This window comes from Scyliorhinus torazame, chromosome 1 (assembly GCF_047496885.1).
Source record: "Scyliorhinus torazame isolate Kashiwa2021f chromosome 1, sScyTor2.1, whole genome shotgun sequence".
Taxonomy (NCBI): Eukaryota; Metazoa; Chordata; class Chondrichthyes; order Carcharhiniformes; family Scyliorhinidae; genus Scyliorhinus; species Scyliorhinus torazame.
In genome coordinates this window covers 156,914,339-156,931,384 of record NC_092707.1, presented here as the reverse complement: position 1 = coordinate 156,931,384, position 17,046 = coordinate 156,914,339, and the positions used below count along the sequence as shown (strand labels likewise).

Genomic DNA, 17,046 nt, shown 5'->3' with positions numbered 1-17,046 from the left:
GCTGATGCTGTGGATTTAAAAACCTCAGAGAAAAGCTATGTTCAACCGAAGGAGGTTTTCCAACCTTAACTCGTGAGTGCTATTTGCTGGATTTAGCTCATAGAGTTATATTGTATGGGACGATTGTTTTGGGACAAGGGACATTTCTCAGAGTTTAGGAAGTGAATAGATGAGAACGGGGTTAATTCCAGACTATAGCGGGTGTGTATAACAATTATTGCTGATCGGTGTACCTTTGTTTTGTATTGTGGTCTCTCTTGTTGTGTCTTTTCCCTGATAATTATTTTGAGTGGTTACAACAAGACTGGACCCTTCCTTCACTGGCTTGCATATCTCGCCTTACATTTTACCAAATTGGAGAAAACATACTCTTAAGAACCCGCATTCAAAGGGCGACACAGTGGCCCAGTGGTTAGCACTGCAGCCGACGGAGCTGAGGACCTGGGTTCGATCCCGGCCCCAGGGTCACTGTCCGTGTGGAGTTTGCACATTCTCCCTGTGTCTGCGTGGGTTTCACCCCCACAACCAAAAGATGCGGTTGGGTGGATTAGCCACACTAAATTGCTCCTTAATAGGAAAAAACATAATTGGGTACATAAATTATTTTTAAAAAGAACCCTCATTCGAGGTTAGCCATCTGGGGTTTGGAATACCCTCGCATCTAACATCAGCAGGGTTCTTAGCAGTCAATAATATGTGGAATAAGCATCCTGGTGGCTTACGCATAAAACAGAACTTATTAACGTGGGACATATTTCGACTCCTCAGTTAGTGAAGCAGTCCATGTGCAAATGTGTGTCTGCTGTGCGGAGTCTGCACATCCTCCCAGTATGTGCGTGGGTTTCCTCCGGGTGCTCCGGTTTCCTCCCACAGTCCAAAGAAGTGCAGGTTAGGTGGATTGGCCATGATAAAATTGCCCTTAGTGTCCAAAATTGCCCTTAGTGTTGGGTGGAGTTACTGGGTTATGGGGATAGGGTGGAGTTACTGGGTTATGGGGATAGGGTGGAGGTGTTGACCTTGGGTGGGGTGCTCTTTCCAAGAGCCGGTGCAGACTCGATGGGCCGAATGGCCTCCTTCTGCACTGTAAAAATTATATGAAATGAAGCAAGACCTGGACAATATCCAGGCTTGGGCTGACAAGTGGCAAGTAACAGTCACGCCATACAAGTGCCAGGCAATGGCCAACTCCTACAGAGAGAATCTAACCATTACCACTTAACATTCAGTGCAGATGTGCAGGGTAGGTGGATTGGCCACGCTAAATTGCCCCTCAATTGGAAAACAATTATTGAGTACTCTAAATTCTTTTTAAAAAGAAATAGCATCCACATTGCGCAGTCAAACCAGAGCGATCTAACATCCATAGTTCAACTTTTGAATATATGCCTCAACAAACCATTCAAGAATCATGTATGTGCCAATTGGAATAGGTAAATGGTTAATAGAAAAAACACCTTCCCAAAGAGTGGCTGCCAAAGGGTAGCAGAGTGGCATAGTGGTTAGCACTGCTGCCTCAGGATGGGGAACGGGAGAGGAGGGTGTGCTACACAATGGGAGGAGTCGAAGGAGGCGGGAGTGGCCGGGGTCAGCAGGAGTCAGCTGACTTGCGGAAGTGCAGTGGGGGGGAGTAAATCAGCTAGGATGGGTCCTGGGGGGTGGGGGGGGAATCGAGTTGCTGCTGCTATGGTCAAGGAGGAGGTGGAGAGAGAGTGGGGGGGGGGGGGACGAGACAGGGGTATGTCGCTGTGGGGAACGGGCCGGGTGTGGGGTGCGGGCGCGTTGCTGGCCGAGGAGGGGTCATGGCTAGTCGGCGGGGGAGGGGGGCGGGTAGCCCCCTAATCTGGCTGATAACCTGGAATGTAAGGGGACTGAATGGGCCGGTTAAGCAGGCCCGCGTGTTCGCGCACCTGAAGGGGCTCAAGGCAGATGTGGTTATGCTTCAGGAGACACACCTGAAGGTGGCAGACCAGGTAAGATTGAGGAAAGGGTGGGTAGGTCAGGTGTTTCACTCAGGGCTAGATGCCAAAAATCGAGGGGTGGCGATCTTGGTGGGAAAGAAGATGTCATTCGAGGCGTTGAGCATTGTCGGTACATAATGATAAGTGGCAAGTTGCAGGGAGAGGGTGGTACTGGTCAATGTGTATGCCCCGAACTGGGACGATGCGGGTTTTATGCGGCGTATGTTGGGTCGGATCCCAGACTTGGAAGTGGGGGGCCTGATAATGGGGGGAGACTTTAACACGGTGCCGGATCTGGCACTGGATCGCTCCAGGTCTAGGACGGGTAGGAAGCCGGCGGCGGCTAGAGTGCTGAGGGGGTTTATGGACAGATGGGAGGGGTGGACCCTTGGAGATTTGCTAGGCAGGGGGCTAGGGAATTTTCATTCTTCTCACATGTCCATAAGGCTTATTCCCGAATCGACTTTTTCTTTTGAGTAGGGCGCTGATAGCGAGAGTAGAGGATGCTGAGTATTCGGCAATAGCCATTTCGGACCACGCCCCTCATTGGGTGGACTTGGAGATGGAGGAGGAGAGGGACAAGCGCCCGCTGTGGCGCTTGGAGGTGGGGCTGTTGGCGGACGAGGTGAGCGAGCGGGTCCGAGGAAGTATAGAGAGGTACTTGGAGTCCAATGGCAACGGGGAGGTCCGACTGGGGATGGTATGGGAGGCACTGAAGGCGGTGGTGAGGGGAGTGCTGATCTCCATTAGGGCCCACAAGGAGCGGAGGGAGAGGGATAGGCTGGTGAGGGAGATGGTGAGGGTAGACAGGTGGTATGCGGAGGAGCCCGAGGAAGGATTGTTGAGGAAGAGGCGTAGCCTCCAGGCCGAATTCGAGCTGGTGACCACCAGGAAGGCGGACGTGCAGTGGAGGAAGGCCCAGGGGGCGATTTACGAGTATGGGGAAAAGGCAAGCCGGATGCTGCCGCATCATCTTCGGATGCGGGACGCAGCTAGGGAGATCGGGGGAGTTAAGGACAGGGGAGGGAGTGTGGTGCGGAGTAGGGGTTGGCATCAATGGGGTCTTCAGGGACTTTTACGAGGAATTGTACCGATCCGAGCCCCCATGGGCGGAAGGAGGGATGGGCCGCTTCCTGGACCAATTGAGGTTTCCAAAGGTGGAAGAGGGACTGGTGGCGGGATTGGGGCCCCGATTGGGCTGGAGGAGCTGATCAAAGGGATAGGAAGCACGCAAGCGGGGAAGGCACCGGGGCTGGATGGTTTCCCGGTCGGATTCTATAAAAAATATATGGACCTGTTGGGCCCGCTGTTAGTCAGGACCTTTAATGAGGCAAGGGAGGGGGGGGGCTTTGCCCCCCGACGATGTCCCGGGCACTGATCTCCTTGATCCTGAACCGGGACAAGGATCCCCTGCAATGTGAGTCTTACAGACCGATTTCCCTGCTAAATGTAGATGCCAAGGTGCTGGCGAAGGCCTTTGTCACGAGGATTGAGGATTGTGTGCCGCAGATCATCCATGAAGACCAGACGGGGTTTGTGAAGGGGAGACAGTTGAACGCGAATGTGTGGAGGCTTTTGAACGTTATTATGATGCCGGCAAGGGAGGGGCAGGCGGAGATAGTGGTGGCGATGGACGCTGAGAAAGCCTTCGATAGGGTAGAGTGGGGGTACCTGTGGGAGGTGCTGAAGAGGTTCGGGTTTGGGGAGGGGTTTGTCAGGTGGGTTAGGCTGTTGTATGAGGTCCCGATGGCGAGTATGGCCACAAACAGGAGGAGGTCCGAGTACTTTCGGTTGCACCAAGGGATGAGACAGAGGTGTCCCTTGTCCTCCCTGCTCTTCGCACTGGCGCTTGAACCCCTGGCTATGCCACTGAGGGAGTCAAAGAACTGGAGGGGGTTGGTGCGGGGTGGGGAGGAGCATAGGGTGTCACTTTATGCAGACGACCTGCTGCTGTATGTGGCGGACCCGGTGGGAGGAATGCCAGAGGTAATGAGGATTCTTAGGGAATTCGGGGACTTTTCGGGGTACAAGCTCAATATGGGGAAAGAGAGCTGTTCGTAGTTCATCCAGGGGACCAGGAGAGGGGGATTGGCGAGCTCCCACTAAAAAGGGCGGAGAGGAGCTTCAGGTATTTGTGGGTCCAGGTGGCCAGGAGCTGGGGGGCCCTGCATAGGCTTAATTTTACAAGGCTGGTGGAGCAAATGGAGGAGTCAAGAGGTGAGACGTGTTGCCGCTGTCCTTGGCGGGTAGGGTGCAGTCAATAAAAATGATGGTGTTTCCAAGGGTTTTGTTCCTATTCCAGTGCCTCCCCGTGTTTATCCCAAAGGCTTTTTTCAGGCGGGTTAACAGGAGTATAATGGGGTTTGTGTGGGCGTGAGGGACTCTGAGGGTGAGAAGGGTGTTCCTGGAGCGGAGTAGAGATAGGGGGGCACTGGCGCTGCCCAACCTCTGTGGGTACTACTGGGCCGCCAATGCGACGATGATGCGCAAGTGGGTGATGGAGGGGGCTGCATGGAAGAGGCTGGAGACGGCGTCGTGTGTGGGTACGAGTCTGGGGCGCTGGCAACGGCGCCGCTGCCACTCCCTCCAAGGAGCCCGGTGGTGGTGGCTGCCCTCAAAATTTGGGGACAGTGGAGGCGGCACAGGGGGGGGGGGGGGAAGTTGGGGCCTCGGCGTGGACCCCATTACGGGGGAACCACCGGTTCACCCCAGGAAGAACAGGTGGAGGGTTTGCGGGGTGGCACAGGGCAGGAATACAAAAGTTGGGGGACCTGTTTGTGGACGGGAAGTTTGCGAGCCTGGGTGAGCTGGGGGAGAAGTACGGGCTCCCCCCGGGAACACCTTCAGGTACTTACAGGTAAGGGCGTTTGCCAGGCGGCAGGTGGTGGAATTCCCGTGGCTACTGCCACACACAGTACAGGACAGGGCGCTCTCGGGGGGGGGGTGGGTGGGAGTGGGGAGAATCTCGGAAACTTACCAGGTGATGCAGGAGGAGGAGGAGGCCTCGGTGGTGGAGGTAAAAGGTAAGTGGGAGGAGGAGTTGGGAGAGGAAATTGAGGAAGGGACGTGGGCAGATGCCCTGGGGAGGGTGAACTCTTCCTCATCGTGCGCGAGGCTCAGCCTCATACAGTTTAAGGTGCTGCACAGAGCACACATGACCGGGACAAGGATGAGCTGGTTTTTTGGGGGGTGAGGGGGTGTTAGGTGCTCAGGTAGCCCAGCAAACCACACCCATATGTTCTGGGCATGCCCAGCACTGGAGGAATTTTGGAAGGTCGTAGCGAGGACAGTGTCGAGGGTGGTAGGATCCGGGGTCAAACCGGGCTGGGGGCTCGCAATATTTGGGGTGGCAGAGGAGCCGGAAGTGCAGGAGGCGAAAGAGGCCGGAATTCTGGCCTTTGCGTCCCTGGTAGCCCGGCGAAGGATTCTTCTTCAGTGGAAAGATGCGAGGCCCCCAAGCATGGAATCCTGGATCAGTGATCTGGCAGGGTTCATTAAATTGGAGAGGGTGAAATTCGCCTTGAGAGGGTCGGTACAAGGGTTCTTTAGGCGGTGGCAACCGTTCTTAGACTTTCTGGCAGAACGATAGACATTGGTCAATGGCAGCAGCAGCTCGGCGGGGGGGGGGTTTACTTTATTTTTGTTATTTACACTGAAGGGTCTGAGGGGGTGTATACACCTGTTGTGTTAAGTCAGGGTGTTAATGTTAATGTATTATTTATGTACAGGGGGGGGGGGGTAGTGTGGGATTGCTTTTCTAGATTGTATTTTGTACTTAACCCTGTTGGGTTATCTTTTTCCATTTTGTTATTGATATTTTATGAAAACCTTTAATAAAAATTATTTCAAAAAAAAAAAAGCACTGCTGCCTCAAAGCGGCAGGGACCCGGGTTCTATTCCGGCCTTGGGTTACTTTCTGTGTGGCGTTTGCACGTTCTCCCAGTGTCTGCGTGGGTTCCTCCAGGTGCTCTGCTTTCCTCCTACAGGCCAAAGCTGTGCAGGTTAGGTGGGTTGGCCATGATCAATGCACGAGGTATGGGGCTAGGGCTGGGGAGTGGGCCCAGGTAGAGTGCTCTTTCAGAGGGTTGATGCAGACTAAATGGGCTGAATGGTCTCCTTCTACGCTGTAGGGTTTCTATGGAATATGTATGCTGCCCTGCTCGATGCTTTGTGTGCTTTCATCATCAAATCGAGGATTACCATTCATGCACAAATTATCAGATTGTTCAAAAAGTGTGGAATATCCGATTCAATGGATGAAAAGGAAGATGATTTGTTGTGGATAGATGGTTATGAAACCAAAAGCACCACATCTGATCCAAAATTGCCTCCTAACTAAGATGTCGTAGCCCAAGTGACTCAGAATGAATTCAATCCATTCTTTGCATCGGAGGCCAAAGACAACGAATTTGAGAGGTCTTAAAATGGTTTGATCGTGGTTAAAGGTATATTTGTGGAATGACATTATTCAACAAACTGTTCCACATTAACTTAATATGAATTTAGCCCTCAACCACCCAAACATTTTATACTAGGCGTATCAGTTGACTACCATCCCACCACACAGATTATGGAGGCTTCAATGGTCGACTAAGACACCACAATGTACAGTAAATTACATTAAAAGTACATAGTGCTAGAAAAATCATTTTCATTTTCGTGCTCCAGCCCACGCATCTAGAGAACTCATTTACTTAAGAGCATACTCACAACACTCAGTATCTTACTGAGCAGGCATATATCCAACTGCCTTTTGAAAGCTTGTGTAGAATCTGATATTTGCAATTGGTGTGTTCCATATTATAAAGAACTCACTGTGTGAAAAATAATTTTTCTGACGTTTCTGACAATTAAATCTACGACCTTGTTACTGATGTACCCATCATTGTTACTTTACCATGACAATACAGTGCAGAATGATGGCCTGTTCCTTTACCTCTCCACATATTCCTCTTTTGAATGTTGTTGAGGTGCTGACTTGTCTTTCTTTTCACCCTCTTTCCCTTCTACTTTCTCAGTCTTCTGAACAACTGGAATTTCTGAGGCTGAAAAAAAAGCATTGAGATATATTTTGATGCCTTCTTGGTGTTTATAGCTTGTCCACATGCTATATTAGAAAGAAGAAAAGTTAAGACAAGCTAGAAGTGCTCCCTATATTCAGTTGATGAATATAAAGTTTTTTATGGTTAGGATATAGCAGTATGATTGCAAGGGAAAGGCTTCAGAAATGCATTCAAGGGGCGGCACGGTGGCTAGCACTGCTGCCTCATGGCGCCGAGGACCCCGGTTTCAATCCCGAGCCCCGGGTCACTGTCCGTGTGGAGTTTGCACATTCTCCCCATGTCTGCGTGGGTCTCAACCCCACAACCCAAAGGTGTGCAGGTTAGGTGGATTGGCCACGCTAAATTGCCCCTTAATTGGAAAAAAAAAGAATTGGGTACTCAAAATTTATTTTTTTTAAACAAAAAAAACATAAATGCATTCAAGAGCCAGGTAGTTCACACAGCCTGCAACCTCGTTGTGACAGATGACATTGCAAAACGTTGATGGAAAGATTGTGGCCAAAAATCGTGACAAGAGCTCCGACAATTACAGAGAGAAGGTGCACAGTTACTGAAAGAGTTGTAATTCTTTGAATTCAGCCTGCGAGCATGTCATTCCACTCAATTAGAATATGGCTGATCACTTTGGTTCCATAATTCTTCATTTCCTTGCCTAACAAAAATCCATCAAGCTCAACTTTCAAATTTTCAGTTCACCCCCAGCCTCAACAGCTTTTTGGAATGAGGAGAAATGTTCCAGATTTCCATTGATCCGGTGTACGAAATAATGCTCCTAGCTCTAATTTCAAGGTTTTCCTCACCCCAACCAGAAGAAATAGTCTCACTATTTATCTAGTTGGATTTGTGAATCATTTTGAACACCCCAATTAAATCACACCATAGTATTCGCCATACTCCGACCACCTTCTCAATGGCAATGATGGATGAACAATATATGCTGGCCTTGCAACCAAACAACGCTCACCATCCCATGCATGAATTTAATTTTTTTTTTAAACCTCAAGATAACACGAGACCCAGACCATGAAAACTGCCTGATAATTTAATCCTTTTACAATAAAGAACTTTCAGGGAATGTGGGATGTTATCTCAAAAAATGGGAACTTGCATTTGTATAGCACCTGATTACATCTCTCAGAAACATTTATATAAATAATAAATATATTTTTTTATCTGTGCTCTTAGTTTTTGTCAGCAAACATGGTAGCTATTTTTCCACACAGTAAAGGAGGAATGTTGGCCCGATCACTGGAAAAGCTGCCCACGTTTCTTTCAATAATGCCATGGAATCTTCAGCATCCACCTGAACTCACAAGGTGGAACTTGGACTTAATTTTTAATCAAACGTTCAAAATTCCCGCAGTAATTCCTTCAACTGGCACAGGGGTCTTGACATTGTTACATTACAGGTGGTGGGACCTTTCTGCAAAATCGGCAGCTATTTTTCCTACATTACAATGAAGACTAGCTCTCAAAACTACCTAGTTGGCTGCAAAGCACGTTGGAACATCCTAAAGTTGTACTTTTGAAGTATAGTCACTGCTGGACTGTAAGACACGCAGCTCCAGTGTGCCCCCCATTGATGCACTCGGCCCTGACATATACAATAATAAATCATCCCCTCACCCGCCTCAAGAGGCGCACCACCTTCCTTGTGGACAACGGATTAAAGACACTCCATGTTCCACCGCCCCCCCCCCCCCTCCCCCCCCACTCTATTTCCTTCCACACCCCCGAGCTCCTCAATGCGATGGCCAAAGGCTCAATCGCTAACGCAAATAACTGAAAATAGCTGTCCCCTTTCATAAACCCAGTCTTCGGGAGGCACTCCTCCAACCTAACTGCCAACACCTTCGGCAATATCTTTGCATGCACATTCAATAGCGATATAGACCTGTACAAATCACACTCTTGTCGGATCCTTACCCTTCTTTAGCAGCAAGGAGATCGAGGCCTGCCCCAAAGTCTGTGACAGCACCCCCTTCCCTAACGCCTCCTCAAACATCCCCACCATCAGCGGCGCCAACTTATAACTAAATTTCTTGTAATACTCCACCAGGAACCCATCTGGCTCTAATACCTTCCCCGACTGCGTCCTCTCAATTGACTCCTTTATCTCTTGTTCCCTTATCACCCCCTCCAATATAGCTCTATGCTCGTCCCCCAACCGCAGGTATTCCAAACCATCCAGGAATTCCTGCATTCCCTGATCCTCCCTCAGTGCCTCCGACCTATACCACTGCTCGTAAAACTCCTCGAACACCCTATTAATCTGATCCGGGGCAACCACCAATTTCCCCGTCCTATCCCTCACCTGAACAATTTCTCTCGCCGCCACCTCCCTCCGAAGTTGGCCTGCCAACATGTACCCTGCCTTCTCCCCACACTCCTAAACTGCTCCCCTCACCCGCCTCAATTGGCGCACCACCTTCCTTGTGGACAACCGATTAAAAATAGTCTGTAGCTCCCCCTTTCTCTCCAAAAGCGCTGGATCCACATCCTCTGCATACCTCCTGTCTACCTCCAACATCCCATCTATCAACCTTTGCTGATCCACCCTCTCCTCCTTATCCACCTGCGCCTTAAACAATACCACCTCCCCCTCACCACCGTCTTGAGAGTTTCCCATACCACTGCCTGTGAAACTTTCCCCCCCCCCCCAACCCCCTCTACAATTAAACCCCACGTACTCCTCAATTACCTTCCCAACCTTTTCACAAAACCTCTGTCCCCCAACAACCCCACATCCAATTTCCACCCCGGCCTCTGCACTGCTCCCTTCTCCAAAACCATGTACATCCAATGCGGCGCATGATCCGAAATCGCTATTGCCAAGTACTCCAATCCCTTAACCCCAGCCAACAGCGCCTTCCCCACAACAAAAATAATAATTCCTCGAATAGACCTTATGAAGCGTGGAGAAAAACAAATCCTCACGCTCCCCGGGTGCAAACCACCCTCCCACCCCGGCTGGTCAAGCGAGCGCGGGTGCCACCTGTTCAACCTTGGTTCCTGTACCAAGTTCCAGTCCCCACCCACTATCAGCTCATGTGAATCCAAGTCCGGGATGGCCCCACATACCTTCCTCACGAACCCTACATTGTCCCCGTTAGGACCATATATGCTTGCCAATGCCACCAACCACCCTTCCAATGCACCTGTCACTACCACATGCCTACCCCCCTGGTCCGCACCACTTTCTCCACCTGGAACCTCACTCTCTTACTAACCAAAACCTCTACCCACCCCTCACCCCGCTATCAAACTCCAAATTAAATACTTTGCTAACCCAGCCCCTCCTAAGCCTCGCTTTTAAAAAAAAATGTATTTTATTACCAATTACCAATATGTATCAGAGCAGGCTACAACACAATCACCCCGGGAGAAGTCCATACCCCCCCCCCCCCATTGCGATGAACAGTTCCTCATACACGGTCACAAATATCCCCCACCTTTTCTCAAACCGCTCTGCAGAACCCCTTAACTCTTATTTGATCTTCTCCAACCACAGGAAGTCGTACAGGTCACCCAACCAAGCCGCTACCCCCGGTGGCGATGCTGACCTCCACTCCAGTAAATTTGCCGCCATCCAATCAGAGGGGTGAAGGCCAAGATATCGGCCTTCCTCCTCTCCATGAGCCCCAGCTTCTCTGAAACCCCAAATATCGCCACCGAAGGGTCCGGGTCCATCTCCTCCTCCATTATTCTGGCTAAGACCACGAAAACTCCTGCCCAGAATCTTCCCAATTTTATGCAACCCCAAAACATGGGTGCATGACTCGCTGGCCCCCGCCCACACCTCTCACACTCATCTGCTACCCCCTGAAAGACCCCACTCATTCTCGCCCAAGTCATATGCACCCTGTGCACCACCTTAAATTGTATCAGGCTCATCCTTGCACAGTGGATACCCTACGCAGTGCCTCTTCCCAAGCCTCACCTGGTTCTTCACCCTCAAATGAGTCTCCTGCAGCATAGCTACATCAGCCTTCAAACTTTCCAGGTGTACGAGCACTCTCGACCTCTTCACTAGTCCTCCAAACCCCCTCACGTTCCATGTAACTAACCTAACCGGGAGTCTCCCTCTTTCCTCCCCCCCCCCCCAATCTTCCTAGCCACCATCATCATAATTCAGAGGCCTGCCCACTGGACCTGACCCGCCCCATCCATTCATACCATCGAACCCCTCCCAGAATCCCCCCATCCAGTTCCTCTCAAAAACACCTCACCCAGTATCGATCTCCTCCCCCCCTCCCCTTTTCACACCTCTTAAGCCCATCGAAACCTGCTCACCAGGCTCCAATGTCCGCAGCCCCTCCCCCACCACACCTCCATACACCAGCTAACTGCAGCTTGCTCGTGCGGGGGGCCCCTGCCCAGGGCACGCTCCCCTCCCCCATCGCCCAGTCCCAGGAAACAGCCAGAAAAAACACCCCTCAACCCAACATATCCTGTGCAACATACAAATCTCAGCAAAAACCGTCGCTACAAAAAAAAAAGCAACAGCAAAACTTAACGCATATAACAGCATGAAGTAAAATAATAAAAGAATTATATATATATATACACACACTCTTCCAACTCCCCTCCCCACAGTCCATGACCAATTTTCAGTCCCATTCCTCACTTCTGCCCCAAGCCTTCCGCATTCACAAACGCCTCCGCCGCCTCCAGCGTCTCAAAAAGTGTCTGTTGTTGTCGGTCACCCTCAACTTCGCTGGATACACGACGCCAAACCGCACTCCACTGTTACACTGTGACTTTACTCTACCTAAAGCCACTCGCCTCCTCGCCAGTTCCACCGTTAAGCCTTGTAAATGTGTACACCAGCACCAGCCCACTGCACCTCCCGCTTCTGCTTCGCCTAACTCAGGACCTTCTCCTTCATGTGGTACCTGTGGAAGCAACAATCACTGCCCTTGCCGGCTCATTCGTCTTTGGTTTAGGCCTCAACGACCGATGAGCCCGGTCCAGTTCATACTGGGAAGGATCCTCTCATGCCCCCACCAACTCCGCCAACATCTTGGCAAAGTACTCCATCGGCCTCAAGCCCTCTACCTCCTCGGACAGGCCCACAATCCTCAAATTTTGCCGCCTCGAACAATTTTCCAAGTCCTCCAACTTTGCTCACAGCCCTTTGTTGGCCTCGACCACCCTCTGCAGCTCCTCCCCCATCGAGGTGACCTGATCACTGTGCTGCAACATGGCCTCCTCCACTCCCTTCATTTTCTCACCCTGCTCCCGAACCTCGGTCGATGCTTTTGACATCGTCGCCTTCACTGGGGCAATCGCTTCCTCCATCAGCACCTTCAATGCCACGGTCATCTCCTTCTTCAACACCTCCATGTGTTTTGCGAACTGCCTTTCCAACTCCAAGGCCATCACCTTGGTCATCTTTTTTGCCGTAAACAGTGCGTCCCCACCCAGTGACCCAGCCTCTGCCATCTTGCCAAGCCCGGGGTGGCCCTTTCACTCGACGGTGAACCCTCCCTCCCTCCCTTCTTCACGACAGCTTTTCTGATTTTTCGACATTATCCACCTTCCTACACTTGATTATCAAATAATTGCCCCTAGGATTCGTCATTAAACTCAAAAAAACAAGCCTCGAGCAGGAGCTACCCAACATGCCGCTACTGGAAGTCCCCGAAAGGGTTTAATAACTCATCCAAAAGAAAGCACATTCAACTGTGCAGCACTCCCTCCATTCTGCACTGGAGTATCGGCCTAGACTTTGTACTCTAGAATGGAGCTTTAGCCTACAATCTCCTAACTCAGATGCAGGAGTGTTACTTACTGAGCCATGGCTTGGAGAAGCTATCTTCATAGCTCCTTATCCATGCATATCGAGTGATTAGATATGCGGTTAATATGCATTACTGTACGCATTGATTTTCATGCTGAACATTAATGTTTCATCAATAACCAATTCAGAGAATTATCAAACATGTTGCACAAATGTGCGTAATGTACAAAATACATTCCAAACATGAATTTGTTGTTGCTTTCAGGGCATGGCTTACTTTTGTAGATAAAATACACCTCTAACAGTTGGGTTCCTGCACAGAACATAGCTTTGCCTTACCAAGAAGCTTCTTCCAGTTTTTGATGAGGATTTTAGCTAACGTGGTGACTTCCTCATCTGTGCTGTGCTTACGCATTGCATTTACAGACATCCCGATTCTTGTACTCTGGTCAAAGATAAAGAGGGAGGTCTAAATCAAATGTGACAACTCAATCATTCTTCAATTAACACACTGGAATATCCTGACACTGCAATAATTAATCCCAGCGATTAAGATTAAAATCAAAGTTCTTACCAGGTTCGTCAAACCAACTAGACGTAGTTTTGTTCATTGTGAAAATAGCACCACAACATTTACACATGCAAGATTGGGCTACCAACTCTCACAGGACGGATTCTTAGAGATTTCATCACATGACCTCCCATCTAGAGAAACAAATGGTGGGAACACCAACACAAAGATATTTATGGAATTCTTGAGATTTAGCCATCAGCCTGAGGGCTGTATTCATTATCCATCCATAAGAATATTGAGGCCATCTCAGTAAATATCTTGTTGTGAAGTCTGGCAAGCCGATGAGCGGAAACCAGATCAGAACAGGAGGCTGTCACTGACCAGCCCAAAAGGCTCTTCTTCGAGATGCACACGGCTACATATTCCTGCATTGATGGTGTAGGTGCAGATTTCATGAATAGAGAACCATTTCAGTTCAGCTGCAGAAGGATTCCTTTCACCCAAGCTTTAGGCTTCATTGGGCCATTTCTGTAAAGCATTTAGTTTGCAGCACACTGTTCACCATGCAAACCTCAGCCAATTTATTTCCACCCTCCATCAATCCTTCATGCTTTGCAATTGGAGGTTGGTGCATTTCATTCCCATTCAACAATAGTTAACATTGGGTGTTAGGGGCAGCACAGTGGCGCAGTGATTAGCATTGCTGCCTCACGGCGCTGAGGACCCGGGTTCGATCCCAGCCCCGGGACATTGTCTTGTGTTGAGTTTTCACATTCACTTTAAACAGATTACGTCCAGCAATAAAAAAAGTGTTTATCCGATCAGTTTTTGGCGGAAATGAAGGTTCTGCCGTTTCCAAAATGGGAACTGAACATATGTTAGCAATATGGATTGGGACCTGGTCCAAGAGTTCAATTTAACCATTTCCATCTTTACACAGTTCATGGCTTTGAATGTTATTGTATAATCCAAATTCATGTTTCTCCCCTACATACTCTCTACCTCCCAAGGCCCAGAAGGTTCAGTGAACACAGCCAACATGCTGTAGAAAATGGGTTTGATAAATGGAACTGATCTTTCGTCGGTTAGGTTAATGTGGAGTGAATAATATTTCTGGAAGGGGTCTGGGAAAGGAAGGGGGCAATGGGCAGAAGTGGAACCTGGATGTATTATAGCGTAGTATCGGCCCAACGTCCCCCACCCCCTATATGTATTTTTATCCAAATGCATTGCATTAGAGAATGCTCCTGGGATTTCCAAACATTATAGCAGAGACTACAAACTGAATGGCTAGTTGTCAGCCAGTCAGCACACAATGGGCCAAATGATCCTTTTCCTTGCTGTAAATTTCGATAATTACATAAATTCAAATGGCTGGGAAACACTTTGGAGGATCCGGAGGATTGGAAAGCCACTTTATCGAGTATGTTCTTGAATTAGAATGCTGACCGCCAGGAATTCAACTCTCCATTGAAAGTTGTCTACTGCCTATTTGTACAGTTTATCTTTTTCTATTAGTCATTGCAGAAAGTGGTTTGAAATCTATACAAGAACTTGCCACAACCTTGAGTCTCATATTGCAGTCTTTGAAGGCTCATTCAAGTGCAAGTACAAAAGTAGCCTTTTGTCTACGCTAACCCTTTTCCAATACCCAATATCCATTCAAAGGGAACCTAGATCAGTAGTCGAGAGAAAGAGGGAATGCAAAAACATGCTGAAACGCTGAGATAAGGGAAGTGGAATGGAAGAAGTGTCACGTAGAGTATAAACAGCAGCACAGACTAGATAGGCCGAATGGTCTTTATATTGTATGTAATGTGATGGTGCTGGGGGCTCTACAATCGAGCAACAGCAATGGTTTACTCATGGTGGGATTGGGGAAGGGATTTATGAGAAGATATTCAGTCCAATATGCTATCAGCAAACGCTGCCAACACTGGGTGAGAATCAGAAGCAGTGTTTCAACTTGCTCTCCATAGCCCAGGACACCAAGACAAACTGGGGATTGTTACCGAGTTGGCCCAAGGCACTTCCCAGAGGAACATAGGACATGGTCAGTAGGGCATGGTCAGTTGGGAGTTTCAATCGTAAGTTACCTGCAGCAACTTTAGTGTCATCTTCACACCTTGAAGTTCCTGGAGCAGATCAAGCGCACCATCCTATTTAGATAAAAACAAAGCAAAACGTTTGTTTTACTGGAAAACTCCGGAAGGTTTTGGTCATTCTTCCGTGAACACAGTTGCTCATTCGCTCTCAATGTTGGAGATCTACAATATGTTGAAACGCACGCACACAATGGAGTTAGTGCATTGAACTTTCAACTGGTGTCTCTCATTCATTCGACTATCTCACACACCTGGTTCCTCCCCTGTGCCTGCCCACCACCGTGGGGAAGCTGGATTTCAGCATCACGCAGCACAGGAGGAGGCCATTCAGCCCACAGTGGGCCGGGCCTTGGAAAGGGCCAAATCCAATTCCTCTTCTTCACGCCCACAGGCCCTGTCAATTTTTCATTTTCAAACATTCATCCAATTTTCCCTTTGAAACGCTGAATGTGCTCCAGCACTCCCCCCATCACAACAACCCGAATTGTGTGGGGGGAATGAGATAAAAAGGATGGAGGTGGGATGGTAGTAGTTGTTGGTCTGGAAAGAGAATGGCATTCCTCGGATTTACTGGTTCAATCTAATAATAAACACCGCTGCTCGGTCACAAGGCGGCGTTGGTACACTTGGCAAACTGCGGTGCTGCTCAGATTCGATCTTTTAAAATAAATGTTTTTTTTAAATCCGAGCCTCGTATCTGACGCTGTCTTTAACCTCCCCCCCCGGGAGGGAACAGGCCGCCAGACGGCACGGGGAGATCCCATTACCGAGTAACTTGGGAGACCGCGGTTCGAGGCCAAGCACCTGCCCCGACAAATCGATCCACGCCTCGGCGGAAAATTGTGTCGACTGTCACCCTGGAGCAAGTCGAACAAAAGTTGCCGCCGCTTCCGGGGACGGTTAGAGCGAGTTTCGAGGCTCGCTGTCAGGCCGGGCGGCGGCGGGGAGACCAACAGGCCCGGCCCGGACATGCCACCGTCTCTTTGTCGATTTCCGCCCCGCCGCCTTCCTCTCGGGTCTCGGCAGCCTTACCAAACTCTTCCTCGATACCATTTTATCCAGCCTCTTGGCGATTCCGACCAGGTTTTCCTCCCTGCCCATGGCGGCCTGTCCTACATCAGTCCGCACACAACAACAACAACAAAAAAAAAAGGCCCAGAAAGTTAAGTCGCAAGAAATAAACGTGAAAGATCTGGAACAAAGCAAAACATTTTTTAAAAAAAATTTAAAAAAATGTTTCACCAGAGTTAATGGTGCGCTCCCGGGCAGAAAGAGGCGTGTCCCCGACACTCGCCGCAACATCAGTCCCCCAGCGTGCAAAAAAAAAAGCAGATGGTGTCAAACTTCAACACAACAGGCTGTGCCCGGAATACCCCGGCAGGGGCTGAACCGGGGCAAGGGGATAAAAGCGAGCACATCCCAGCCTGGTCAGTTTTTTTTTTAAAGCTAATATGGGGGTGGGGGGGGGGGAGAAATTGGGGGGGGGGGGAGAAATTGGGGGGGGGGGGAGAAATTGGGGGGGGGGGGAGAAATTGGGGGGGGGGGGAGAAATTGGGGGGGGGGGGAGAAATTGGGGGGGGGGGGAGAAATTGGGGGGGGGGGGAGAAATTGGGGGGGTGGGGAGAAATTGGGGGGGGGGGGAGAAATTGGGGGGGGGGGGAGA

The 17,046-nt window shown here is 49.7% G+C and overlaps 1 protein-coding gene across 3 annotated transcripts in view; it reads right to left on the bottom strand.

Moving 5' to 3' along the window:
- LOC140415503 (transcription elongation factor A protein 3-like) overlaps positions 1-16,762 on the bottom strand; it is a 99,236-nt gene extending 82,474 nt beyond the window's left edge. Inside the window, exons 1-5 of one of the 3 annotated variants that reach the window (XM_072501062.1) lie at positions 16,626-16,762; positions 16,416-16,495; positions 15,375-15,437; positions 13,104-13,209; positions 6,895-7,003 (exon numbers count right to left, since the gene is read on the bottom strand). In XM_072501062.1, the coding sequence (XP_072357163.1) occupies positions 6,895-7,003; positions 13,104-13,209; positions 15,375-15,437; positions 16,416-16,484 (347 nt within the window). In that variant the 5' untranslated portion in view covers positions 16,485-16,495; positions 16,626-16,762. Of the gene's footprint in view, positions 1-6,894; positions 7,004-13,103; positions 13,210-15,374; positions 15,438-16,150; positions 16,370-16,415; positions 16,496-16,625 lie in introns of those variants that run through there. The other 2 variants (XM_072501061.1, XM_072501060.1) reach the window with 2 other exon arrangements.
- Positions 16,763-17,046: the final 284 nt, after the last annotated feature.